Consider the following 27,353-nt stretch of genomic DNA (forward strand, 5'->3'; position numbering starts at 1 on the left):
GTCCCTTCCAATCTAAACCATTCCATGATTCTGTGATTCTAATGCTCCTTCACAGACTTCAAGCTGGCCTCAAAATTGGACCAGGGATCCTGGCATTTCACCTTGTGTGTGGCAGTAAAAGGTTGACTAGGGACCACACTGGGTGTCAGCTTCCTTGTGATATCGTAGTCACTGTGACTACTTTGTCCCCTTATCAAGCAAAATAGAACGATGCGATGGAACAGACACCAGAGCTGATCCCCAAAGGGCTCCCACGCTTCTGGGCTGCTTTTGAATCGGCTGAAGGCCCTGCAGCAGAGGACTGTTGGCAAACCCAGCCATGGCTTCCCACACCCGAAGGACACACCCGGTGGTGACCTGCCCAGCTGTGAACGGCAGCAAAAATTAAACCAAAAGATTAGATCAGAGAATCATCTAGGTTGGAGACAACCTTTAAGACCATCGAGTCCAACCATCAACCTAACACTGCCCAGTCCACCACTAACACACGTCCCTCAGCACCACGTCTACACGTCTTTTAGACACCTCCAGGGATGGTGACTCCACCACTGCCCTGGGCAGCCTGTGCCAGTGCTTGACAGCCCTTTCCATGAAGGAATTTTCCCCAATATGCACCCTAAACCTCCCCTGGTGCAACTTGAGGCCGTTTCCTCTTGTCCCATCGCCTGTTCCTTGGGAGAAGATCCTGACCCCCCCCCGCTACCCCCTCCTCTCAGGGAGCTGTAGAGAGCAGAAGGTCTCCCCTCAGCCTCCTCTTCTCCAGGCTGAGCACCCCCAGGTACCTCAGCTGCTCCTCATCAGATGTGTGCTCCAGACCCCTCACCAGCTCCGTTGCCCTTCTCTGGACACACTCTAGCCCCTCAGTGTCTTTTTTGTCCTGAGGGGCCCAAAACTGAACACAGCACTCGAGGTGTGTCCTCACCAGTGCCGAGGACAGGAGGACGGTCAATTTTATAGGATGTGGCGGTCTGATGGTGGTTTGGGTCTTTTCTGGAGGGTGGCAACAGACTGTCACATTCCTTCTCAAGGCACGTTCCTGTAGCGCCTAGGCAGGTCTTGTCCACGTGCGCTGAAGGATGCACTGACTGCACGTGAAATGTGAGGAATTGGAATGAGTTTAGGTCCATGAAGGGTGGATGAAGTGCAGACTTCTAGAATTTAGTAGTTCAGTTTCTAAAAGGATTAATGTCCGTGTAGGACTTTGCATGACCATAAGTATGTGAAACTGCATAGCTGTTGCAGAACCATCATCTGTCAGGTGTCACCCTGGTTCCACTCATCATGCGTACTTGCCTCATTTCCACTCCTCAGGCTGAACCATCCCAATGTGGTGGCTGCCCGCGACGTCCCTGAAGGGATGCAGAAGCTTGCACCAAATGATTTGCCATTGCTGGCCATGGAGTACTGCCAAGGCGGAGACCTCCGCAAGGTGAGGTCCCAGGGACGGTCACCGAGGGCTGGATCAGCTTTGCAGGGTTTCTATTGACGTTTCCCTGTAAAACCTCTGTCTTCAGATCCTGATTCTTCCTAATTCTTGTCATGGCACCAACAAGTTTTGGTGCGTTGGTCGTTGATACTATGTTTGGCTTTTGAAGGCTTAAGTGCTTTCTGAAATTTTTCATATTTGTTTGGCTACAAGTGACGCTGTGAGGAGTTTGCACGTAGAGGACGAGGGCATATGTGAGGGATGTGCAACAGGATGTGAGTATGGCCAAGACCGTTGTAGGGCAGGGTACATCTGTGGGCTATACCCTTCCTGAAAGTGATTAACTCCTATCTGTAATAGGAAAAAATAACACGTTAATTCTAATCTTACTGTTTTTCTAACCTTTGCTGTAATCTGCCCATAGATAAAACCCAGAGCTTAGAACTGAGATTTGAGCTGATAAGGCCAGGCACAGGGGAAGTGGCTATGAAGGATGAAGCAAGTAGAAGGAGGAGAATGGGGATCACGGTGACTTCTTTCACCCACTCTTTTCTCATCCCATGCAGTTAGACGGAGGCCCGAAGCTGTAATTGCTCCTACTGGTGGTCACAATCCCGTAGTTTTGTGCTTCTAGAAAATTGCATTGCTGTTACTGGAACTTCTTGTAGCCGTAAGAGTTTGTGGGACTGTGACCCTCACTCGGGATATAAGAGGGAAAGACTATATTCTGTGTTGTTTCCTTGCAGTACCTGAATCAGCTGGAGAATTGCTGTGGTTTGCGGGAAGAAGCAATTCTCATCTTGTTATCTGATATTGGTAAGTGGTAGCAGTACCTTCAGTTGTCTGAACTGTGGAAGCCCTTTCAGTGCCGAATCCGCTCTAAAGATATGCAGCAGTGACGTTAATGAGTCCATCTTAAACTGACCTTTGCAGAGTATGCTTGTTTCCTGTCTTGCTTTGTCAACCCTCCCTCTGGGAGAGCCAACCTTTGATTTTTGTTCATGAGAATGTAGAGATGGATTTTTTTGCCCAGCAAAAATGCCACTCAGAGTTTCCTGGAAGATTCTGGATAGCTTAGCACTTGCCAGGTGACTTTGGTTTATGTTGTACATCAGTCTCTACCCTCAGCTTAACAGCTGATCATCAGGACTTCAGAGTATGTGTGGTCAGTGGGTTTCCATTAGCATTTGGGCAACCACTATGTGGAATTTTAGACTGTTCTGGGACAAAGATTGCCAAGTGCTGTCTAGAGGCTTTTTGGGTGGAGTTTTTTGGTCAAGCTATGTTGTGATCTTAGGGAGTTGCAACTGAGGCAAGACGGGAAATGTGCCGAGGCTTTAGAAAGAAGATATTTAAGAAGTATGTTTGGGGCAGATGTGTACTTAGAAAGTAAGCCTGTGGCAAGAGAATAAACGTGCGTTTGTCATTACATTTACCGCAGGTGTGGCTGTTAGGCATTGTCTCCTGTCCTTTGTGTTCCCAGAGCATTTGTATTCTGCTGCCTCATCCTTATACTCCATAGTGACCAGGAAATGATACTGAGTGCTGACCTGAGACAATTGGCAGATCATGTCTGCGGCGAAGTTTGTGTTCACATACTTGTGTGTGTATGGGAACAGGGACAGACCCAAATTTTCAACTGTATGATCTGAATTGTAGCTGATAAAAAAATACTTGTGACTATTGATATAACTTGTTCTCCTGATCACTTACAGTGCATGCCTAGTTGGTCTTTCTAGGGTTACTGTCCTTAAGGGGGGACAGCTATATTGTGGACAACTTCTGAAAGTCTTATCTGGATCATTTTGCACTGAACAAGAGAGCTCTGTCTGGGAATACAATGCTGTCGGAAGGGACACTCAGAGAACAGTAAAGTGTGTCTTTTTGGCTCAGGCCCGAGTCATGGCTGAAAAGCACAAATTGGAAATACTGCTAAGTTTTAATTTTCTAGCACCATGATTAGTCTTTTTATCCACAGGAGAGGAGATATATTAAGGTATTACCTTGAGCAAGTGTGAGAAAATAGAGGACATTTATTCTGCCTTTGTGTATTCTTAAGATGAGATTGTCTTTCCAGTATAGATGGAATTCATCAGTCTGCCAGTTGTGGAGTCACAGTGGTTCGGAGCAGAGAAAGTAATGTTGCATAGAAATTTTCTATGAAGAATTTTGCAGGTGAAATGGGGAGAAGAACACCTTGTGGACAGGACAGAACAAAGTGTTTGGCGGAGCAGCTTTTGGATTCTAGGTTAAGAATGTGGGAGAAAAAGATAGGTAAAGAAGAGGTGAGTATAGCCACTCAATCGCCCAGCCAGGATGTTAGCACTGATGAGTTATTCTGTAGGCAATTACGAGAAATTTCTGGATTGGTAGCTCTCGTCTTTATGGGAGATTTTAACTTCCCAGACATCAACTGGGAATATCATACTCCTGTGATGAGCAGGTCTTGGAAATTCTTGAAATTTGTGGGAGATAACTTCTTGTCACAAGCACTCAGCCAACTAGAAAAGATGCCCTCCTAGATTTGCTATTTGTGAATATAGGAGGACTTGTGCGAGATGTGGTGCTAGGTGGCTGTCTTAGCCGCAGTGATCATGAAATGGCTGAGTTCAAAATTTTCAGTGTAATGAGAAAAAAGGACAGCAGAGTTGCTACCCTGGACTTCAAGTGAGCAAATTTTGAGCTATTCAGGGAGCTATTTAGCAGAGTACCCTGGGAATCTGCTTTTGAGAGCTTAGGAGTGCTGGTCAGTTTTGAAGAACTGCCTTTTAGAAGCATAGGAGCAGGCAATTCTAGTGTGTCGTAAGTCAAGCCAGGGGGGGCAGAAGACCAGCTTTGCTGTACAGGGCACTCCTCATGAAACTCAAGAGGAACAAGAAATTGTATGATTTTAGGAAGCAAGGTGAGGCTTCACAGGGAGATTACAGAGCTGTGGTTGATAAATGCAGGGAGAAGAGATGAAAGGCCAAAGCTCAATTAGAGTTGAAACTGGCCAGTGTTGTGTCAGACAACAAGAAAGGCTTTTCGAAGTCCGTTAATAGCAAGAGGAGGTCTAAAGAAAACATTGGACCGATACTTGTTGAAGATGGTCACCTGACTAATAGGGATGAAGAAGAAGCGGAGGCATTCAATGCTTTTTTGCCTCAGTCTTTAATAATACTGGTAGACCTTGGGCTGCCCAGTCCCCTGAGTTGGAGGGACCACCAGTGCGGGAACAGTGACTTTCTACTTGTGGACACTGAAATTGTAAAGGACCAGCTGTATCAGCTGAGTGTTCACAAGTCCGTGGGGCCTTATGGGATTCACCCCAGAGTACTGAAAAAGTGAGCAAATGTTATGGCAGGACTCTTCTCGATCATCTGCCAAGGTCTTGGGAGTCTGGGGAGGTCCCTGCTGACTGGAAGCTCGCCAATGTTAGTCCAGTTTACAAGAGGGGCATGAGGGAAGACCTGGAGAGCAAACTCTGTTTGTATCTAGAAGTGTTTGACGCTGACTTTTCCTCTTGCACTTGGTGTTTTGCTGTGTGTTTGATTGTACAGGATTGGACCCAAAAGCCATGCTTATACTAGGTAGAAGTGAATGCTTATGAAACTCATGCTTCAGGTACTCTTGGTTACGCTCTTACAAGTTGCTTTTTCTGTGTCTCAGCTTCTGCTCTCAGGTACCTTCATGAGAACAGGATCATCCACAGAGACTTGAAACCAGAGAACATTGTGCTGCAGCAAGGAGAGCAAAGGGTAAGCAGGAACCAGGGGTCTCTGCCTGCACAGACAAGTTTAGTGTAAGAGGAATGTGCGTGCCCTTCATGCAGTTACAGTGGTCCCTCTGCAAAAGCTCTCAACCCAGGATAACAGCTAGCTCAGATGTATTTGTCAGATGAACAGCATTCTGTGTGCAGCTGAGATGAAAGGTTGTATTAGACTTCTGGTAACACCTGATGTTTTGACTTCCAAGTATTATGGAATTAACCAGACTGTACCGATTAACCAAAGATCTGAATTAGCAGTAAATGTCTTCAGCTCTGTGTATATCAAGCCAATAAAAACATTACATACATTGTGGTTTTAGGAATCTACAGGACCCTACCATTTCCACTTCCATCTCTTCGTTGACACCTTCCGTGCACACCTTTGAAGAGCTGAACCTTTTCTTTCTCTGCTGTATGGTGTGCTTTTAACAGGACTTCTCTCTAATGTTATTATTCTCTGTTGTGTTTTTCAGTTAATACACAAAATCATTGACCTGGGTTACGCTAAGGAGTTGGATCAGGGTAGCCTATGCACATCATTTGTTGGGACTCTGCAGTACTTGGTAAGGAAGGAATTCAGCTGGGAGAGCAGCTACCACTTTGCAGTGGGATAGAGTTTACTGTTATCAGTCTTGGGGCTGGGATGAAGTACTTGTCTTGGTATGGGGTGTGTTTGGGGTGCTGCAGCTAGCAAAGGTGACTTTTTTGCTGATGCTGGTTTTTCACAGTGTGTGCTAGCTATGTCTGTTTATAAATAAGAAGCAGGAGTGCCAATAACCTCTGCTGTTCACTCTGAGAGGATCTCAAAGCTCGTGAGAGGCAGGGCGTTCAGCACCGCCTTTAATCTGTTGTACAAACACTAATGAGCTCTTCAAGGATAGAGAGAGGTAAGAGATGGGTGGCTTTGTCTCATGTGTGTGTAAACTGTCTCAGGCTCCAGAGCTGCTGGAACAGCAGAAGTATACGGTGACGGTGGATTACTGGAGCTTTGGCACACTGGCCTTTGAGTGCATTACAGGCTTCCGACCATTCCTCCCCAACTGGCAGCCAGTGCAATGGTGAGTGAGCTGGGGCCAGCTGATCCGAAGAGTGCATGCAATGCAGCTGTCCCATTTACAGGAAGTAGAAGTGTGGTTCCTTGATTCTTAGGGTAATACCCCTATGTTCCTTTGCCCTTCTGGAGACTGACTCCCTTCGCAGGAGTTTGACCTACCTGAGCAAGTTCAGCATTCCTGATACTTGCTCTTTGGGATCAGGACTGACTCCTGCAGGACGGGTAGCCAAAACCAAAGCAGCATCTGTATTACATCCATCAAGAGTGGCTTTGAGAGCGTACTAACATGGAGGCTGGGAAAGGCAGGTGATTATTTCACAATTGTACTTGCTTGAATTCATTAGGCATACAAAAGTGCGACAGAAGAGCGAGCTGGATATTGTTGTTTCAGAAGACTTATCTGGAGAAGTCAAATTTTCTAGCAGTTTACCGTGCCCAAACAATCTAAACAGGTGAGGACTAGAAATGTGTTATGCCACGCTGGGATAAACTGTTCCTACTGCAAAAGGACCAGTTTTATATTATATGCCTTACTATGTTAATCTGTGAATAAACTGAGTGCATGACACAAACAGTGCTTGTGTCCCTTGTCAGACTTGTGTAGTTGTGAGTCTCTGTTTCTGCCTTATAAACATTGCATTTGTGATCGGGGGTGAGAAATGGGGTGGGGGGTGGGGAAGTTGTTTGTCAGTCCTTCTGCACAGGCCAGGCTATATGGTGTCTGCAAATGCACTTTTACCTCTTCTGATCACCTTCTTGTTTTGGTCCTTCAGTGTTTTGGCTGGGAGACTGGAGAAATGGCTGCAACTCATGTTAATGTGGCACCCACGGCAGAGGGGTACCCATCCTACATATGGACCCAATGGGTGTTTCAAAGCTTTGGATGACATTTTGAACTTGAAGGTGAGCAATGGGTCTGTATTATCCTGAAAAGTTTTCCAGAGAGCAGTTGCCTGTAGCCCATGAGAGAAGAGGCTTGAATCGTAGACCTAGGAGGACCAGCGCAGAATTTCATTTAGCTGTCTCCTGACAGTTAATGACGGGTGCTTTCCTCTTTCTTATTTGAGGACAAATACTCCCTGAGCTTGTTGGGAGTATCAAATGGCGTCTGGGTGTGCTTGGTTCCATATTCTGGTAGAGGATTCTGCAGCTGAAGCTGTTTGATTGCCATGTGGCCTTGCTTCCAGTTGATGGAGGACAATGGCATAATGTTATGAAGTGGCTGCAAAGTGACTTCTTGAGCCGTGCAAGTGCTTTGAACGGTTTATCAGTGGCCAGTATCTTAATCCTTGGATCTCTGCTCAAACATGATCAATGTATCTTCAGCCCTTCTCATGTCACATTACCCTTCTTGTAGTTGCTTCATGTTTTGAACATGGTTACGGGAACTGTACACACCTACCCTGTGACAGAGGAGGAGACTCTGCAGACTGTGAAAGCCAGGATCCGGTCAGATACGGGAATCCCAGAACAGGACCAGGAGCTCCTGCAGGAAGCTGGACTTGCACTGCTTTCTCAGAAGTTGGCCACTAAACATATAGCTGATAGCAAGGTGAGTCTGGATCCTCCCTTCCTTGCTGTTGAGTGAATAAGCAGGCACTCTTCTCGCTTAGCACTCCCTGCTGTTGTGGCAGGCTTTTGTCATAGTAACCACACAGACCTAACAGACCTGGCAGAATAGGCACCCTGTTGCCTTTGGCATTCAGTCTTTGGCTGAGGAGGAGCATTCTGTTTATGGTGTTACTGAGGCTTGGTTTTTCTGAGAGAACCTAGTTGGGTCTTTTGTCTTCTGCAGGTGAATGATACTGCAGCTGCAGACACAGACCTCCTCTTCCTCTTTGATAACCAGAAAGTTGCTTATGAGGCTCAGGTTGCCTTGCGTCCTCATCCAGAAAGCGTCGACTGCATCCGTAAGGACTTTCTTTAGCATGAATGTGAGAGGTTGTCTGTGTTTAGAGGGCTGCCTGTGTTCTGTATCATGTGCAAAGAGTAGAGAGCTTTGGCATATTGGGGCGGACGAAGCAGTAAAATGAACTGGCATAGCATTCATTCAGTTTGTCAAAATAACTGAGGAAAGGAGGTGTTTGATTCTGATACACTGGGGAAGCTGCATAGGGGTTAGCAAGCTATAGGCTTTGCAAGAGGTAACGTGCCCCTCAAAGGAGTGATGTTTTGGTCTGTTTTGTCATGTGATAACACTACTTTTAGGCTTCATGCTGATACGTACATTTCCCTCCCTTCCCCTCCTCCCCCTCTGTTTCCAGTTCAGGATCCAAAGAAGAATCTCCACTTTTTCCAGTTGCGGAAAGTGTGGGGTCAGATCTGGCACACAATCAGGATGCTGAAAGAGGACTGTAACCGGCTTCAGCAGGGGCAGCGAGCAGCCATGTACGGTGGCAGTTTCTCTGGAATACTTATCTCTGCCTTTGCTAAGGGAAAGGACAGGAAAGGGGACCCTGTTGGAATGGGGAAGCCCATGAGTGGAACTGTTAACGATTAATGAAAAGCTGAGTGTTCCGTCCTCTGACACAACGACTTTTGTGCTCACTGCTACGCTCTGAAGTAACTATTTTTGATATAAGGGGAAGTCTGTGGTTTTAGTTTGTGAGGGTAATAGGACCTTTTCCTTGTCCATGCAGGATGAATCTGTTGCGTTACAATAGCACCCTCTCGAAGATGAAGAATTCTATGGCGTCCCTTTCCCAGCAGCTGAAAGCAAAGCTGGACTTCTTTAAAACAAGCATCCAAATCGATCTGGAGAAGTATAAAGAGCAGATTGAATTTGGAATTAGTGAGTATAGCATCTGGCAAACAGAGGTCTTTGTATGCCTCTTATCCTCACAAAGTAACTACCTTTTCCCGTGTGAACCTGAAAAAAACAATCACTCTTCTTTCATTCCTGTAGCTTCTGAGAAGCTGCTGCTTGCCTGGAAAGAGATGGAGCAAGCTGTGGAACTTTGCGGGCGGGTATGTTTCTAAACTGCTTATCCTAAAGGAAAAGAGGTTTGTTTTTCTTTCCTTTTTATTTTCTTTTTTTTTCTCCGTTGTCCTTCCTTAAATAGAAATTTCCTGTGTCTAGGATGATTCCAGATGTCACATTGCCTTGGTTTGGGTAGTACCATTTTTGTCCATTGCCAGTACTTCATGAAGCGTACTGTGTTTGTAAGGTGTAGGGGGAAAAAGAGAGATCTTGGGGAATGTGAGAGGAGACTATGCAGTGGTTGCACTCGATGTCCTGCTAGCCCAATCCTGGAGCCAGGATAGCTGAAAAGAGGGTATCGAAGATAGGTTAAACTGAATGGGAAAGCAAACAATTAGATGATTGAACACAAGAATTTTAAGCATCAGTCTTGAATTTTGAAAAGGCAATAATTTCCCATTCTTGATGCACATTCCAATTTTTTATCAAAAAATTGTTGGAAGTTATTTTATCCCAGAGCACCAACCTAATTTCCTTGAACTGAAATTACTCATATTCTCATTTGTCTGTGTCCAACGCTGCTGTTTGCATCTTGCCGATGTGAGTGTTTAGAAATGTGAAATGAGAAAGGAAGAGCCAGTGTGAGTGGTAGTGTCTCTTAGTACGAGGCTCCCATTGCTTATGTTCTGCCCTGCTTTCAGGAGGATGACGTGGATCAGCTAGTGAAGAGGATGATGGCCCTGCAGACAGACATTGTGGACCTGCAGAGAAGCCCACTAGGTCGCAAACAAGGAGGAACACTGGAGGATTTGTGAGTTGAACTACCTTGAACTTCAGATGTAGGAGTATTGCTAGCTAAGCTTACTCACTGCAGGGCAATGAAGAGTGCTGTCTCTTCAGCCCAAATTATGGGGGACTGGGAGGACTTTGACACTGAAAGAGTTTTTGACTCCTTACCTGTAATCAGTCTGAAACGGCAGACTGGTATATAAAAGATTTGAGTTCCTGAAGTATTTGTTCGTAATTTAGGTTCTAGAGACATCCTTTATGTTCTGTGCCTTTGTCTTCTAGAGAAGAACAAGCCAGAGAGCTGTATCGGAGATTGAGAGAGAAGCCGAGAGGTAAAAACGTTTTAGCTCAAGGTCAGCTTGCTTTGTGCGGATAGTAACAATAGATGCAATAATGAGCACTGAGAAAACTCACTGCCTTCTAGGCTTGCCCATACTCTAGCTGCACAGGAACTCTGCTGGACTGGCCTTTTTTTTGGGGGGGTGGCAGGGAGTCAATTTTAAACTAGGCCAGCCCTACTTTCCTGGCACCTTCTGAGTGCTTCTTGAAACTCCTCTGGAGCTCTTCTCAGAGCAAGCTGTTGCTGCAAGTGTATGCTGCGGCTTCCGTGTAGGAAGGATGAAAGACATAGCTGGTCTTTGAGCAGCTATGCAGCCCCGAGGCATTAGACCCACCCTACCAACTCTGCTTTCCAATTCTCATCATCTTGAAGAAGGTAGCTAAAATCTAGTGCAATTCACTCAAACTTGCATGCCCCAAACTTGGGATGTTTCAGGATTGAAGCAGCAGTGGAAACAAGCCACTAAGAATCTTCTCACCCTGTCCGATAATTCTGCCTTTCTGTGTAATACTCTGACTCTCATTCCAGATCAGAGGACAAGTGGTGACAGCCAAGAAATAGTACGACTGCTTCTACAGGCAATCCAGACCTTTGAAAAGAAAGTCCGAGTCATTTATGCTCAGCTCAGGTGAGCTTTGTAGAATGAGCTTTTTTTGGAGGGGTTGAGAGAAAGCATTTTCTCTTTTAGCAAGAGGTTTTGTTCTAGGGGTTTAAAAACCAGCATGTACAGCTAATGAGAAAGGAAATAAGAAACTTCAGAAATGTTCCCCTGCTGCAGTTGCCCGTGTGTGATCTGATTTTTTATTTTTTATTTTTTTTTAATAGTAAAACTGTAGTTTGCAAGCAGAAGGCACTGGAATTGTTCCCCAGAGTGGAGAAAGTGATGAATCTGATGAATGAAGATGAGGAAACGGTTGTTAGGCTTCAGGAGAAACGACAGAAAGAACTGTGGAACTTGCTGAAAATTGCTTGTGTAAGTAAAATAAAAACTACAGTTTAACCTGAAAATATGGTTTGTAACACAGGTTACTGAAATAATTAATAGTAAATTTAGTATGTCTGGTGGTTTTTTTCTCTGTTATTTTTAATTAATATTAAAGCCAAGTTCCTGGCTGCTGGAAATCGGTGGAAATAACTGCAATCTGAATCTTCTGCGTTTTCTTCAGAGTAAAGTACGCGGTCCTGTTACTGGCAGTCCAGAGAGCATGAACACATCACGTCTCAGTAGCCCTGGTCAGCTGCTGCTGCAGGTCTCTTCTGGAACCTACGATTTATCGGAATCTGTCAGGAAAAGGTGAGGCAAAGTCTGGACTTCTGTAGTTGCTAATTCTAGCACTACAAAGCTGGGACTCCTGCTTTGTGAAATAATGACACACAAGCTTTCTTGCATTTTACGCTTTGTGTTCAGCAGTCTTTTCCACCTAGTAGTTGGACTTCCTGGGGCTTGTGAATCTTCCTTATGGAAAATGGGGAACAAGGTACAGCTTCACTTCCCCCTGCCTCAATAATAACGGGTTTGTTTTACCCAGAATGGTTGGGCTTACTTGAAATATGCTGCCACAGGAATTGTTGGAGCATTGTCATGTAAGGTGATAGTAGCTGAGCTGTATCATAAAGGAGAGACTGCTATAAGTCAGCACATTTAGTTCTGGGTTGCTGAAATAAATTGGGTGACCTGTTGGAAAGAGAAACCTTAGTTTGTTTATTTGTATGTTGCTTAATCCGTTAGTTTATAGGCTGTTCTGCAGCTTTTTCTATAGCAAAAGTGACTCCACATATTAGGAACCCAACTCCAACTTGGAATGTGCTTCCTTTCCCCAGTCCCAGTAAATCTGAGGATGCCACCAACTTTCCCAGTTGCAATATGAATTACTAGCTTATGAGCTGACTGGTAAAGGTTGATACACTTCTGTGCTCTGCAGCATACCTCCCAGAAATATTTCTTAAAGGTAGAGGCAGCATCTCTTTAAACAAAGCTGCTGTGGAAAATAATTGTGTAATAATTGTCATTTTCAGTGAGGAGCTACTGCTGGAATCACAGAAAATCTGTACCCAACTAGAAAATGTGATGCATGACACAATGAAGGATCAAGAGCAGAGCTTCATGGTAATGTATTTAATATGCTTCTATAAAGGGACTGGGGAAGCTCACGGCTTCAAACTTCTGTTTGTGTAACCTTGCCACCAATAAGTAATATGGCTAATAGAAATCTGCATATTAGTCTTTTGGACAAGGACAGAGTAGGAGTTGTGGGAGACAGAAAGCACCCACTCCCCCACTTGAACTGCTGACTGACATATTTCCTGCTTGCTGAGACCTGGAGCCATGCGCTGGGGACTGAAGTTGTGCCGAACAATAAATGATGGGGGAAGGCACTTGGCTGTTGTTCAAAAATACTGCAAAATTGCACTCTTAAAATTGGGATGATCTTGTGGTGGCAATACAGTGGTGGGCAGGGATGCTTATTTAATGAAGCAGAATATTGAAAAGAAAGTAAAATATTAGAGAAAATAAGTAACTTAAGGGTTTCCTTTACAGCAGTTGCATAGTTCATCACAAAGCTGTATTGACCAATTTGTTCTCAAATTTTTTAAATATTTTAAATTGCTTCCCCTTTATACTGGAGAAATCACAACTGTAAGCTAGTGTTGAACTTTGTAGTTTTGTTTATTTTTTAGGCTCTAGATTGGAGCTGGCTGCAGCTTCAGGTAGAAGAAACAAACAGTCCAGAACAAACCCAGATGTAAAATCACTTCAGTTGCCTCCAAAGACATGCTACTTCGGGAAGCAAACTGTGAAAAGCTGTTGCCTCCGAGAAGGGAAGTTCAAATGCCTCCTTCTACTGTCACCTACTGCGTATGTGATACACATGGCCTAGCCTTTAGGATCCACCTCTCAGGCACTTTTTTCACAACGATACAGTAGGAAATGCCTGTTCTAACTGCTTGGAAAATATTCTTAATTGTGCCTTAAGACAGCAGATATTCTTATTCTCTGTCCTGATGTATCTTCCCGTAGGCATCACATGTTCTGCTGCCTTTTAGGCTTTCTCATGAACAATGGACAACACATGCAATCAGCTTGCACAGTCACTGGTAGATGTCACCTTCCTTAGATACTTGAACTGTGAACTTAGCTTCTTCATTTTGCTGATTTGCACTTTTTTCCTTAAGTGTAACGGTTGTACTTACCTAATACTCATTTCCTATATGTGAACGAAATTATCTAAAACATGTAAACTTTTGGGTTGCTCTTTTTGATACCCTCAATAACACTTTAATGAAGCTGCTTTCACTGTGCAGGTCTCTAAAGCACGAGAGTTGTAACGATGTTATCCTAGAGACCACAGAGAAGGAAGTCTTTGTGTACACATACAGTTTAACAAAGCATTTGCAGATTATCTATTAACCATGCTTAAAGTTGCACCAAAAAAACCACCAACCCCAAAACACCGCTGCATGGAGCCCAGCTGTTCTGAACCTCACCGAGAGACAAGACACACCAACATTGTGTTCCAACTGTGACCAATTTATTTCATTCTGATGTAAACCCAAGTTTCCACTACAGCACAAAGACCACCTTTTATAAAAGGTTGTGAATTACAGGACATGCAGGATGCAATACAATACTGGGAAGAGGTGGGATTTTCATCTGTTTTTAGGAACAGAATAAAATACAGGAAACTGAAGTGAAATGTGGCACAAACATCACAACTTCCATGCATGCCTTCAAGTATCTTCCTTTGATGTGCTGGCACTCTCTGGACTTCAGTGTTGGGTTAAAATGATTCTTTGGAAGAATAGAAAGTTCACACTTCTTGAAATTTCAGAGTAATATTAAGGCCGAAACACACTGGGTATACTTTTCCTTCATCTTCCAGAGCACCACCTGTTTTACTTCAAGCTGCATTAAGCTTCCAGCTCAAATCCCAGCCCAACTTTGTGACCTCCAGCACTGAAATTCTTGCCATCAATCAAGCTCGAGAGGGTGAGCTTTACACCTAGGAAAGAAAGTAATGAGACCCTTCATACACGAATATCCTTGGACAATATCCTCCCTCAAGTACTTGAGCCTCACTAATGTGTCTTAGTTGCTATAGGAACTTCTGTACGTACACATCCTTTACTTCTATGAGCCTAGGTAAGATTTCTAGCTACTTGGTTTATTTATTCTGTTCTAGAGATGACAGTAAAATAACCCGTGGTGTAGTACTATATGCTGCTACCAGTTGGACTTACGTACCAGGTCGGAGGGCATGAGTGTAACCAATTCCAATCAGGCTGGCATTATTCACTTTAGCCTACAGGAAAAGAAAAATCACAGTATTTATACACATTGTATAAATATTCGACCAGCATTGTCCCAGTGCCCTGAGAAGGTGGCTTATACATTAACTCTTCCAGCTACTTGTAGACTAACCTCTAGGAGAGGCATATTCCAATCTTCCTCTTCTCAAGAGCTTCCAGCTTAAGCTGTAACAGGCTTAAGTAATAGTTCCAATCTTTCCCTCAAATTGTGACCCGTTATGCCTACATAAAATGCCACCCCGTCCTTTGCTGCCCCCAGCAATGTCTCTTTATATCCTTTAAAGGGCTAGTTACTACAGTCCCTTAGCAGCCAATGAAGTCTGTCTTGTTCACAGACCCCTGTCCACGAATTGCTAAGCAGTGATTTTTTTTAAATAAGCCATAAAGATATGAATATGCAAACTCATTTTTGCATTACTAAGTTTTGAGCTGTTTACAATAGTACTTCCCATCTTTAATTTTGGCTGAATTGTCCCGGAACTAATTCTTGTTTTAAGGCGTAACAAATGCTTGCTACTTCAGTTCTTAGTGTTAGAATGTACACATAGTTACTTTTATTCACTGTCACTTCCCCATGGACGTTTGGTCTCCTGAACCTCTCTCTCTCTTTTTCTTTCTCACTATTTAAACCATTTTGGGTTTTTTGGCCCTAACATTTCTGCAAGAATTTGCAAGCATCAGTAACAATGCATCTCTCAGGACCTCAGCTGACTTTCAAGGGTTAATCGATTGTTAGGAGAAGGCTGTAAGATCAGCTGAACTTCCATCATTTTATTATAGTACAGTTCTACATTCTGCATTAGATGAGAATTAAAAGGACACTGCATCTTTTTGTTACCTTTTGCTTAGGCTCCAGGCACGCTACTCAGACTAGCAACTATTTCACCATGGACAAAAGAGTGCTTTAGATTTTTTTTTTTTTGCATCATTTCACAAACTTGACCTGTAAGGTCCCAATTTAAATTTGAACCACAACAGAAGCCACAAGTTTGCCATCTACCATACTTTCTAAGTAACTATTTAAAACAACTGCTTCATACTGCAAATTTTCAGTATTTAAAGGAGCTTGAAATACTTGTTCCTAGTAACAAAATTCTTACCACAATGGAAGTCTTCTCATCCAATTGGTACTTAGCAGCAATACCAAAACGTGTGTTGTTACTGCCGGCAGTCCATGCAAGATTGACGGATGTCTCAACCTTATTGTTAACCTTCTGATAAATAGACCCACCAAACTCGGTGCCATCATTCCTGTTTGTAATAGATGCAAGTGTGTCAAGCCTTGCCATATTTAGTAAATAGTAACTCTTTAGATTAACCCTTCCCTACAATCATTTCTTCATTATCTCTTAAAACGAACCAAGAGCTGCAATACTTCCCTGGACCCATGCTCATCTACTTCCTAGCTGGAGCTGGCAGAACCCTGCTCACATTTTTTACCCAAAGTGTAAGTTTTGCCTGCAGAATGGAACAAGACTTTCCAATAGCTGAGACCTATGGTTTGAGGTTCTGACAAAAAAAACCCACCAAAACCCAGGTAACCTGCTCGCTTGTCTTAAGTTAAGAAAGTAAGCCTGCAAAAACGTAACGGGACAAATCCAGGAGACTCAGTTGTTTAAATACACCATCTTCAAAGACACCTAGAGCGTCTGAATGCCAAGACTAGAGCTACGCTGTGATGACAGCTGGAAACACTCAAGCACAATGCAACACACACCTCTCTCCCACCTCAGGCTTTTCTGGGCCAGAAGCTTTGTCTGGTGGGGAGCAGGGGAAGGTACAGTAGCTTAATTGAAGGCTCTTTTATCTAGTGCCAAAATAGAAGTTAAAGTTTACAGATTTTAATTCCAAATTAACATTATAAAGTGCCTTTCCGCCACTATCTTATAGACGCAAAAAACAAAATTACCCTGAAACAAGGTCTCAAAAGGCAGACAAGAGTTGGAAGGTTGCCCCTGCTTTAGTTGTACTGAAGATGAAAACACTGAATATAAATTATTTTGAAACAAATCGGTGTACCCTTCCCTCCACCCACCTTTCCACCTAACTCCATTAATGGTCACTATTCATTTAGTGTGACTCCTCTGATAATGTTTTTCTAGGCTCAGATAATACTTACACATTAGTGTGCAGCTGAAAGTCTCCTGCCTTATATCCCAAGGCAAAGTTATTTTGTGAAAGCTTAGACTTGGCTGTATCAAAGGCCATCTGGTAGCCAGCAAGCCAGCCGTCATAGCCCAACACTGCCCAGCCATAGATGGTTGGTCCAGAGAGATCGATGTCTATGTTGCAGCCTAGATTTACATATTCTCTTTTGTAGGAGGTCTTCAACTTTCCACTCTTCTTCCTGCAGAGAGAAACATGCAATTTTATCCCTAGTAGTATAAAAGTATGTGTGTCCCTTAAAGCCATTTAATTACATGACTGTAATGCCTACTCAAAACTTAACATTAACAGCTGCTGAAGAGGGCATGAGATAAGGGTAATATTGGTATTATGTATATTTACGTAGTGCCACCTTTTCCTCCACCTTCTGAAACTCCTTAAAACCCTCAAGAAACAAAAGAGACAAAAGCATTTCTGCTTAATGCTCTAAAAACCAGCAAATTCTCCACAAGTGAGTGCACTGCATTATGGCATCACCAGTTTCTTTCAGGAGGATTTATAACATCCTGCACCGATAGTTGGCCTTTCTGTCCTTCAGTGACTTTTTGTCTGCTTGGTTGTCTCCACGTTCCATCATGTGCAGTGCTTGCTTTCCTTCCCTCTTTGCTGCTGGATGCCAGTCTCCTCTATCGAAAACGAACTTCCTCATCCTCCAGACGTCATCCACTCAGCCTTTTTCCGTCCCTCTGGAGAAGCCTCTTCCTCTCTCCCCAATATGTCTTTGCGCTCATTTTTCTACCAGTTCGAACTTAACATAACTGAGACAGAATTTTACCACATCTTTAATCCTCTCCCCGACCTCCTTTCTCTCCCACTGAAAACACAGCAGAACACCATGCTGCCTGTCACTCATACCCAGGCCTGGCATCTCATTTTTGACTTAGCTTCTAATTCCTTACATCCAAGCAGTATTTCAAACTCTGATTTTTCCAATAGGCTCTCCCCAACAATAAAGAAATACCAGTAATTATTTACAAAGCAGTCTCAAGCTTTGTGCATTACCCAGACACAAACACCCCTTCTTTGCTCTACTGCCTACCAAAAATAAATACGTGATAATTGAGAAAGACAAAAAGGTGCTATTGCACTGCCTATCACAGTACCTACGCAGTTCTGCCTCCTCATTCAGTTGTGCATACACATCTGCCCAAAAGCATCGGGGAAAAAAAAAAATTCTGCTTTGTGCTCTTATGGCACTGAGTCAACAGCAGTAGGATGGTCAACACCATCACAAAGATAGTTTGAGTTAAGTGGTCCATGTAAGACCCAGCTTTTTAAGGGGGGAGTTACAAAAATATAGTACCTACTGCAAAACAACAAATTTGCCAATGGCCAAAAAGCAGATGAATCATTTTTAGCAAACCTTGTCCTTCTGAGCCTGGTATTGTCCATTGCCTTCAAAATATTCCACAGTGCCTACAGAATATTCTACAGTAAATTTTAAGCATTTATACAATGCTTAAGCACTTATTTCTAACTAAAGGTTATGGGAAATTCCGGAACTCCATAGATAAGGGTAATGGAAAATATTTACCCTGTGTTTGGTACAAATGTAGTGTCAAGAGCCACCTTCAATCCTTCTGCCAACTGCAAAGAAAAACAGAGACATCTACTCAGAACTCTGCTGAAACGTAATTTGTTATATTCCACTACCATAGCTCTACTTCCTGTCTAAAGAGAAGACAGAACACAACCATTGTCTCCCATGTTTTACAACGAAATATGAAGATGCTGTATGATAAGGGATTAAAATTTGGACTTTTTCTCCCCACAGTGAGGCCCTGTAACAGCACACGCTTTGAAGATACCATGTATCTGCCTCATCTTTCCCACCCTTGTTTTCTGCTGGACAGTATTTTCCATTTTAAAGCACAGGTAAAAGTGCAAAACCGTAACTACAAAAGCTGATGGCTGTACGTGGCGGAGGGCACCACAGGACTTTTACCACGTTTGGCACCATTGCCTTAGTTCAGACATTAAGTAAAAAGCATAAAACTATTACTTTGAAAACGAATTGGGTGTTTTGAGAGCACTCTATGCTAGCAACCCTTTGTGTAAGCAGTGCCAAGTGGCAAACACTAATCTTTCTCTTCAACCTTACAAAAAATATCCAATTTCAAGGCAGCCAAACTTAAGTCTTCATGTATTGGAGCATTTAAAACTATGAGACCCCTCTTTTGTTCTCCCTGCATGACTGCAGCAGTGACTTCTACATAACTAGAGTGCATCTTTAAACAAAAACTCTTACTTGGAGTGGATAATAATGATACTCATTCACCCAGCTAGCTAATTTTGCATGCCTGTAACTGCAGTAACTCCACCTTTGGATCACTATGTAGCAGCACATTGCTGGGGGAATGCTTGCACCTCCCGCCCCCAAAATTCATGCTGCTCTCTCTCAGTCTGCGTCCTGCAAATATACTTAACTTCTTTCTTTTTAGTACTCCAGATAGTTTTGTGCAACTTTCACTCTTCAGTGTTTTCTGGTCAACTCAATACTTTCTCATACCAGTTGCAGAAACATTTTCAGAGTATCTACTTCCTCGTACCTGATCCTCCACAGAAACTTCCGTTCCCAATGTGTTGTCTGTATTCCACTTCTGGGTGAATGTAAGTCCATAGTCTTTGATCTTATATTTGGTCTCTAGACTGCCTGAAGCCTTGCCTGTGTCTGTGTTGGAAGAACCAGTTGCAGTGAATTCCTGCCAAGAGCATAATATGAGTTTCAGCACTCTGATATTGAATTACATTCCTATTTTCCACTTTTTTCCTCTTCCTTATCCCCACCAAAAAAAAAATTATTTTTTGCATCACAAAATGCTACTCCTTTTGGCATCTCCATTATGGATATTTCTTTTATTGATGTGTGCTGATAGAGCCCTGAAACTTGCTCAGGTTGGAAAAAGCACTATTACACAAAGACCTGACATCTTCACTTACTTTTCATCTGCATCGTGATTTGATTACTTGCTCCCCCCTCTAATTTTTACCACACTTTTTTCTTAACTTATCCACGAACCTCTCCTGCACCAAAACATCCTTTTTGCGCCACCTTTTTTTCACTCCAAAGTGGCAATTGTTATTTCACCATTCCACAACTTCTGCTGTACCTTCACGTGGATCCATATCCAGGTACAAAACGATACTCGCTTGGGTACAAAGCTGCTTGTATCCTTGGATTTTTGCTCACAATCTCCTCTAATTCCCTTTATCATCTTACCAGTACTGTCCCCATTGTGCATAAAATAGCACCTGTTACAGTCCTTCTGGAAATCCACTTTCCCTTAAGAAAAGCAATACTACATCCAACTTATGCTGCTAGATGTATAGCAAAAAAAAAAAAAAAAAAAAAAAAAAGTTGATTTTTCCTCTCATTTTTCTAAACATTTCGTGTGTTTCTTCCTTTTTATTCTTTTTTTCTTTTTCCACCTTTCAGGAGAGAAAATGAGAAAACATCTTCTGGAGAATAGTAATTGGTGCTTCTCACACCAACTACTACTGCACCCTGACATTGCTGTTCCCCCCACCCTTTATACTGTTGTCACTTGGACTATTCATACACCATGTTGATGACTTCAGTACCTTCTCCCTCAACCCAACTTCTCTGTCACTAACTCAGCCAGCAGCTATGCTTCAGAAGCTAGGTCACCCCTTTGTAAGGCGCTTTAAAATTGTAGACCTTTTCTCCTTCACAGTAGCAGAAAATAACCTGGCCCCCGTGGCACCTTGACATCTCTCCATCAGGCTGGTCCTTCACTGACTAGCGTAACTGAAACAACAACTTTGTATTTTGTTACATGCTGTCCTATGCCGTTCGGCCAGTACCCCACACATCAGATCTTCCTGTTATTTAGGGAACCCAAAGCCTCAATAAGCATCTCAGCGTTTCATGCACAACAGTATATAAAGCAATGAGTAGTCATATTTTCGCAGTAGTAAGCTCAAGGTGTATGAGCTAGGTTTTAAGCACCATCTGAGAACTGATCTAATTTCAGTTGTCCTCATCTCTCAAGTACTTTCCTTGAAGAAATACAGTTAATCTGCCATTACATTTCCAAGTTACGCCTCTTTTGAAGTTCAAATATTGAAAGATACAGTGCTTAACAGATGGCAGTATCCACTGCCAACACATCCAAGCTTTGGAACCCCGACTTTCCAGATCTGTCTCATTCCAGGACAGTATTCCTGGATGCTGCGTACATTACTTTCACAATTCTGGACTTTGCATAGTGTACAAAGACTGTCTTTAAATGGTTTTGAAGCACCAGGGAAGTTCAGCCAGGTAACATTCCTCACACACCGGGGCTTACTCGAGCTAACGCAGTACCACAGCAGCACAGCAGTTCTGCAACACATCTAGCCAGCCAAAAAACACACGTGATGCGAGTCAGGATGCACTAGACCATAACTAGACCATAAGACACAATTGCTGCACACTGCTCTAATGTCACTTCCACAAATTCAGTGTAAAGGCATCTCAAACCTGCATCAGAATTCAGAAGTAACTTTCTTCTGATCTTAGGGCAGGTAACTGATTAAAAAGGCTTGATTTATTCCTTAGACCAAGCTGAGGAAAGATTGTAAAACACTTTTCTCACAGCCAAAGGAAAAAAACACTATGCTGTCATATGATCAAAAGTGAAAGAATTTTGCCAGGTGTCAGAACTGGATCGCTTCTGGAAGCAGAAGGCACTCAGCATCTGCTGCCATCAATCCTTCACTAAACGAGAGACGTCTCATCAAACCATCTTATGTAAAAGCACTTCTTGAAATTTTTGTAACTGAAAACCAAACTCCTTCTGGCTCCATGTCACACTCCAGTCTGAATCAGCAGTCAAGCTCAGCTTCTCACTGACCTAGTTTATGGTGGTTGGCCATCTTCGGGAATGCCACGCACTTACTAGGACAAACCACTTGCAATCTATGAGGCAATTATAACCAATAGACACTACTATTGTTGTTTTCTAAGTCCGCAGGAAAAAACACCCAAAACATTCCTGTATTATAACAATTAGAGGCACTATTGGTACCCGAGTACAAATTAGGTCTCACACTTTGTTTCTAACCTTGTCTCCATCCCCAAAACCCCATTGTGTTGCAGCAAAATGCTCATTAGAAACACTAACAAGCACAAAACCTAGAGCAACAGACAACTGTAGCAATACTGTACCTGTCTTGTTTTCTCTCACACTGTTTTTACAGTATTCTTATTGTGGACTGTTAGACAAAGATCATAGAATCATGGAATGATTTGGGTTGGAAGGGACCTTAAAGCTCATCCAGTCCACCCCCTGCCCTGGGCAGGGAAACCTCCCACCACACCAGATTGCTCCAAGCCCCGTCCAACCTGGCCTTGAACACCTCCAGGGATGGGGCAGCCACAGCTTCTCTGGGCAACCTGCCCCAGGGGCTCAGTGCCCTCACAGTGAAAAATTTCTTCCTGATATCTAATCTAAATCTCCCTTCTTCCAGTTTGAAGCCATTCCCCTTTGTCCTATCACTACATGCCCTTGTAAAAGGTTCCAGCTTCCCTGGAGCCCCTTTAGGCACTGGAAGGGCTCTGAGGTCTCCCCAGAGCCTTCTCTTCTCCAAGCTGAACACCCCCAACTCTCTCAGCCTGTCCTCCCAGCAGAGGGGCTCCAGCCCTCTGATCATCTTTATGGCCCTCCTCTGGCCCCGCTTCAACAGGTCCATGTCCTTCTTGTCCTGAGGACTTGAAAGCTGGATGCTGGACTCCAGGTGAAGTCTCACAAGAGCAGAGCTGAGGGGATTGCATACATGGATCATACAGCGGATTAAGAGCTATGGACACAGTCAAACTTCATTACATGGATGATAACACGACTCAAAACAATGGGACAGTTTATGAAGGACAGCACGCACCACAGAAAACATCGCTAGACAAAGCAATAAAGAGCTAACATGCCAAAACAGTCACCATTCTTACCAGCTGGATAAACATCCAACACGAGAGTTGCATGGAAAAGGAAAAGCCCATTTTAGAACTTAATGCAGTTGTTTATGTTCTGTCACATTCAGAAGACAGCATAATTAACCATTAGCATATTATTGAGTATCAAAACTTCCAGCCAGGAAAAGTATGCATATAATGAGATGTCAGTAACTGGTAGCAGTCATAGTAGAGAGACCGCATAGTTCCTCTTTCATTGCAACGCAGGTGATGTTGAAAGTCCCCAGTACTTACCACCCCACTGGAAGACTTGGTCTTCAGCTCTAACTTGACCATTCCAAATCCTGCAAATAGAAAAGCATACAGCATCTGTTTCACTGCAGTATACAAGCGAGGCTTAATTCCAACACACTCAAAATACAGCAGGTAGGGCAAACTGACTTGAAACAGCCTATTTTCATATTGCAACAGTTGTTGATCTTCCTGAGGAATGACTGAAGGAATTTTGCCAATTTTAAGTTGGTGGCCTCATAATTTATATTTGTAACACTCATCATCAAGTATCTCCCCCTTCTGCAGCTACCTGCAGCCTGGGACTAATCAATACAGTTACCATTTCTTCCAATTTACTCAATTTGCTTTTGTATTTCTGATTGCAGGCCAGGAATTTTTCTTTTCCCCTTCTACAAGAAAAATATGGTTCAACTTACTTCAACCAGAGCCGTATAGAGAGATACTATTGCTTTATTCCTTTTCTTCCTAATCTGCTCTGAATCTAGGGAAATATCTGGCCCTTGCACAGAGCAGAAAAGCCTGAAACAACTGACGCTAATGCAGTGAACCCGAGCTGAATTTTAGCAAAGCCTGAACTCCAGGGTGGCAGAGACCAGACGAGAGTGCAATTTAATTTTATGTAGCACATGGATTTGGGATACAAATGCAATCTTTATCACACACTCACAAAACCAGGTAAAAACACATCAACACTTTTAGTACTGCTCCTAGAAAAGGGACTACTATCAGAATTTCTCCATTTAAATTCTTTGAAGAGGACTGCAAATACTGTGGAATTACTTCCACTACAGCTATGACAATAGGCTACTCTGACTAATGTAAAGATCATTCCACCTCAGGAACCTAGTTGTTGCCATGTATGGTCTCTTATGGGAATCTGCATGAGTTGTACTGATTTAATACCTCTAAATACAAAAATTGGAAGGTAAAAAATGCAGCAATCTTCAGAGACTGTTCTAGACCGCATCTTAAGGTCAAACTTGTAATTTTCCCCTCTAACTCTTTGCCTACTGCAGCATTTTCATGATACATGTCTAAAGTTCAAAATCAGAAGGGGTTGGATGCCGCAGGCCTCTGCTGAATTTCTACCACGAGGTATTTAGAGGGCCTCTGGGGTACTAATGTTTTCATTGTCATTTTCAAGATGCCTAAGAAAAAATGTTAAAGGTTATGAAACCACAGTCACGTTACTTACCGTATCCCTTATTGAATACATCCCTGGCAGACTTTCCCAAGTCACTGTATGATGGTGGGACAGCCATTGGATCTGAAACATATTGGGAGCCATAAGAATCTTACATTTAAAAGCATAAAATCCAAACTATATGCAAATCATTTATAAGTGTCTATGACTAGTACCCTCTGCGTACTTCACAGATATGGAACCACAAGACCTTTGAAGAACGTTCATGAAAGTCAACCTTGCGTCATCGTCGCTTTGTCAGAAACAAACAAACTTCAAAGAAGTTGTGAAAGCTAATCCATTATTTGGAACCACTAAGTCCCAGGAACAGTATTACATTCAACTACATATGTAGACCTCACATTCTCACACTGCAAAAAGAGCTCACGGGAGCCTTATCGCTGTTCCGATAACGAGCAAACATTACTTCCATGACGGGACTCTTTCTGAAAGGGACCCCAAGTGGCGAAGCCACATCAGCACTGAACAATCCCAAAGGAAAAGACATTCCATTTCCACGTGCACTTGTGACTTCTTAAAAAGCTTTTTCAGAGATTTGTAAAATATAAAAAGAGATCTCAGTCTGCTGTCCAGTAGCCACTAGTGAGTATTTCTGCACTGTGTATACACAGCAGCATACATTTTCTAATACAGGTAACTGTTACATCTACTTTGGAGGACAAAACTCGAAAGGATGGGTGTGTGATATTACAGCTCATGTGACATATTTAGTGTTAGTTACCACACTGTAGGGATTTTGCATCAAAAAATCCACATTAAAAGAAGTAGGAAAACTCTCCCCCAGTGGAAAATTAGTCTTCCCCTTCTAGAAGAAGTTTGCATAAAGGTAAAGGCACACCTGCTCCAGAAAAGCTATCAAAGATGATGCTTTTGATTGATTTTAAGGGTAACTCTTTGCCAGTTAATCCTTCCTGCAGCTGACGCATTTGTTGATATTCTTCTCTGCGACACCTGACACCAGAAACCCTGATCCCCCATTTGTTACTTATACCATACTGAAAGACTAATCTAAAAAGTAATAATGCAAGCAAAACAGGTAAAATCCCTACAGTCATCACTTCTCGTCCACCATTTTAGTTGCTTACTGATTTACTTGGTCCCTCTGTCACAAATACAACAGTATCTGTATTAAGCAATTAAGTCCTGTTTTCAGGTAGGCGTTTCCTAAAATGAAGCACTCGGGCAATTTACATCCCATAGTAGGCAAATGCTTTATGTTCAGTGACTTATAACTAACCTGCACTATGTAACTATCAATACTTGGACTCGATGCTCCTTATGGGTCCCTTCCGACTTGAGATATTTTATGAGTCTACAAATATATACCTGTGAGTTTAGAGGATCTAAAATAGCTGGACATGACTGCAGGTTCCTTATCTGAAGATTAGTACACAGAGAAGGTACTTCTCAGAGTTACTATGTAAAAAGGCCCTTTTACCTGTCAAACATGGAGGGAAAAATTACAATCAGTGAATCATTAAATTGATGAGAGAGATACAGAATGTGCACTTTCATGACAGCACAAATTATTACAGCAGTTTTAGCAACACAGCTATGGAGCAGAGCATATCCTTCTTTTAAAACGTCGTTTTTTTCCACACAAATCTCTCAATTCAGAAGTTTCAGCTCATACTTTAAATTTGGGGGTTTCTGGGTTTGTGGTTTTTTGGGTTTGCTTGTTTGGGTTTTTTTTTTGTTGTTGTTGGTTGGGTTTGGGGTTTTGTGTTTAGGTTTGGTGTTTTAATAGCTTTGTCAGAAAAGTTCAACTCACTGATTTCAAAGTTTTTGGAGCAAGGCTGATGCTTGGACATTTGAATGTGGTGATACTCTAACACGCAGTAACTGCCTAACATGCTCTTGAACCTCAAACATTTTTTTCCAGCAAAAACCAATATGAAAGATAACTCCCTGCTTAAGAATTCATACAACACACAAGCAGATTTTGGTTTTGGTGACAGCTGGCTTCTGGGAACTGTCCAGCTGTTGAAAACATGATACAAACACTCCATAATCATATGGATTTGTAACTGGCCTCCAAACCACATAACCTATTTTCAATTAGAAGTTTGACAACGATCGGCGGTGAGCCACAACACATTTTGGGAGTTGAGACTGACCTATTCAGCATTCAGAAGACATCAGTCTACTCTAACTTTCAAATTACGTGGAGATGTTAAATTGAACAAAAGCAAGAGTTGAGACACACTCCCCACCAGGTTTCTGAAAACATGTCGCATCCTCACATCCCCACCTCTCCCACGCTTTGCCCGCTGTCCCTCATCATCCTCCTTCCCCACACGGAGGGACATGGGCTTTACAAAGACAAATGATAACGGAGTTGACCACTGACCAGTCTTGAGGCTCTCCTCACCAGTTCCACTGAAAACATTTCATGTAAAGGAGGACTTTACCACCCTGTTCAGCACCTTTCAACCTAAATCTCACCTTTTTGGCTGACCCTGTTCTGTTTATGCCTCATTTTCATAAGGCTACTGAGACATCTTGAATATTGTGAACGTGCTCTCCTAACATGTCTCTTCTTTACACTCCACAGCTGTATTTTCTGTATTCTACATGTTTTAATGTATATGTTAAATATTATGCGAGTATTTAAACAGTATTCTTAAAAAAAAAAATACACATCAGGTTATCTCATTCTTTGCTAATATCATGCAGCTCTACTTGCAAGCCAGAACTGTGGAGGAACTGAGCTCACCCTTCCACAGCTATTAATAATACTAAATTTTAATTTGTTTCACCAACCAGCTGCAATGACAACAGCCAACAAAACATAACGTAAAGCGGGAAAAGAAACACTAAGCCAGAGGCCTAGAAATCATGGAATCACGGTACTCATTTTAAGCACTTTGATTTTAAACGGAGCCTCCTTCATCTTGTGCTTTGATCCCCCCCACAGCAGCCCCCGGGGAACGCGGACCAGGAACAGGCTGGGGACAACGGATGCTCTTCAGTGACAGCCGCCGTGAGCCGACGCCCGCACGGACTGCAAAGCGGTACTACCGGACGGGAAACGCCAGTGACGAAACAGACACAGCGCCCCGTCCGCCCTACGGGAAAATCGGGGGGAAAAGAACAAAAATCGTACACGGGAAAGAAAACCGGTAAGAACTCCGCGTTGCGCCTTCGGCTCCATTTGCCCCGACGGGCGCGCGGCGGGGCCGGCAGCACGCGG

At 43.0% G+C, this 27,353-nt stretch overlaps 2 protein-coding genes across 5 annotated transcripts in view; one reads left to right on the forward strand and one right to left on the reverse strand.

Annotated features, from left to right (window-relative positions):
* IKBKB (inhibitor of kappa light polypeptide gene enhancer in B-cells, kinase beta) overlaps positions 1-13,367 on the forward strand; it is a 14,014-nt gene extending 647 nt beyond the window's left edge. The window contains exons 2-20 of the mRNA XM_009883564.1: positions 1,312-1,429; positions 2,173-2,242; positions 5,075-5,163; positions 5,648-5,737; positions 6,108-6,232; positions 6,573-6,680; positions 7,002-7,131; positions 7,586-7,780; positions 8,024-8,138; positions 8,493-8,616; positions 8,868-9,019; positions 9,134-9,195; positions 9,850-9,959; positions 10,220-10,290; positions 10,806-10,905; positions 11,103-11,250; positions 11,444-11,571; positions 12,294-12,384; positions 12,957-13,367. Of these exons, the coding sequence (XP_009881866.1) occupies positions 1,312-1,429; positions 2,173-2,242; positions 5,075-5,163; positions 5,648-5,737; positions 6,108-6,232; positions 6,573-6,680; positions 7,002-7,131; positions 7,586-7,780; positions 8,024-8,138; positions 8,493-8,616; positions 8,868-9,019; positions 9,134-9,195; positions 9,850-9,959; positions 10,220-10,290; positions 10,806-10,905; positions 11,103-11,250; positions 11,444-11,571; positions 12,294-12,384; positions 12,957-13,025 (2,095 nt within the window). The 3' untranslated portion in view covers positions 13,026-13,367. The remainder of the gene's footprint in view (positions 1-1,311; positions 1,430-2,172; positions 2,243-5,074; positions 5,164-5,647; positions 5,738-6,107; positions 6,233-6,572; positions 6,681-7,001; positions 7,132-7,585; positions 7,781-8,023; positions 8,139-8,492; positions 8,617-8,867; positions 9,020-9,133; positions 9,196-9,849; positions 9,960-10,219; positions 10,291-10,805; positions 10,906-11,102; positions 11,251-11,443; positions 11,572-12,293; positions 12,385-12,956) is intronic.
* Positions 13,368-13,785: 418 nt separating this feature from the next.
* Positions 13,786-25,520, reverse strand: VDAC3 (voltage-dependent anion channel 3). Of its 4 annotated transcripts, none has more exons than XM_009883558.1 (9): positions 25,487-25,520; positions 24,152-24,223; positions 22,957-23,006; positions 19,301-19,453; positions 18,286-18,338; positions 16,705-16,932; positions 15,686-15,836; positions 14,521-14,578; positions 13,786-14,278 (listed from the first exon to the last, which is right to left on the reverse strand). In XM_009883558.1, exons 1-9 carry the CDS (start codon positions 25,518-25,520, stop codon positions 14,187-14,189), a joined length of 891 nt encoding a protein of 296 aa, XP_009881860.1. In that variant the 3' UTR covers positions 13,786-14,186. The 4 variants fall into 4 exon arrangements, with proteins under 4 accessions (XP_009881860.1, XP_009881861.1, XP_009881863.1 ...); XM_009883559.1 differs by lacking the exon at positions 25,487-25,520 and adding an exon at positions 20,241-20,243 and having other exon boundaries at positions 24,152-24,218; XM_009883561.1 differs by lacking the exon at positions 25,487-25,520 and adding an exon at positions 21,497-21,499 and having other exon boundaries at positions 24,152-24,218.
* Between the last annotated feature and the right edge of the window lie 1,833 nt (positions 25,521-27,353).

Source organism: Charadrius vociferus, unplaced genomic scaffold (genome assembly GCF_000708025.1).
Source record: "Charadrius vociferus isolate BGI_N301 unplaced genomic scaffold, ASM70802v2 scaffold354, whole genome shotgun sequence".
NCBI classification, from domain to species: Eukaryota; Metazoa; Chordata; class Aves; order Charadriiformes; family Charadriidae; genus Charadrius; species Charadrius vociferus.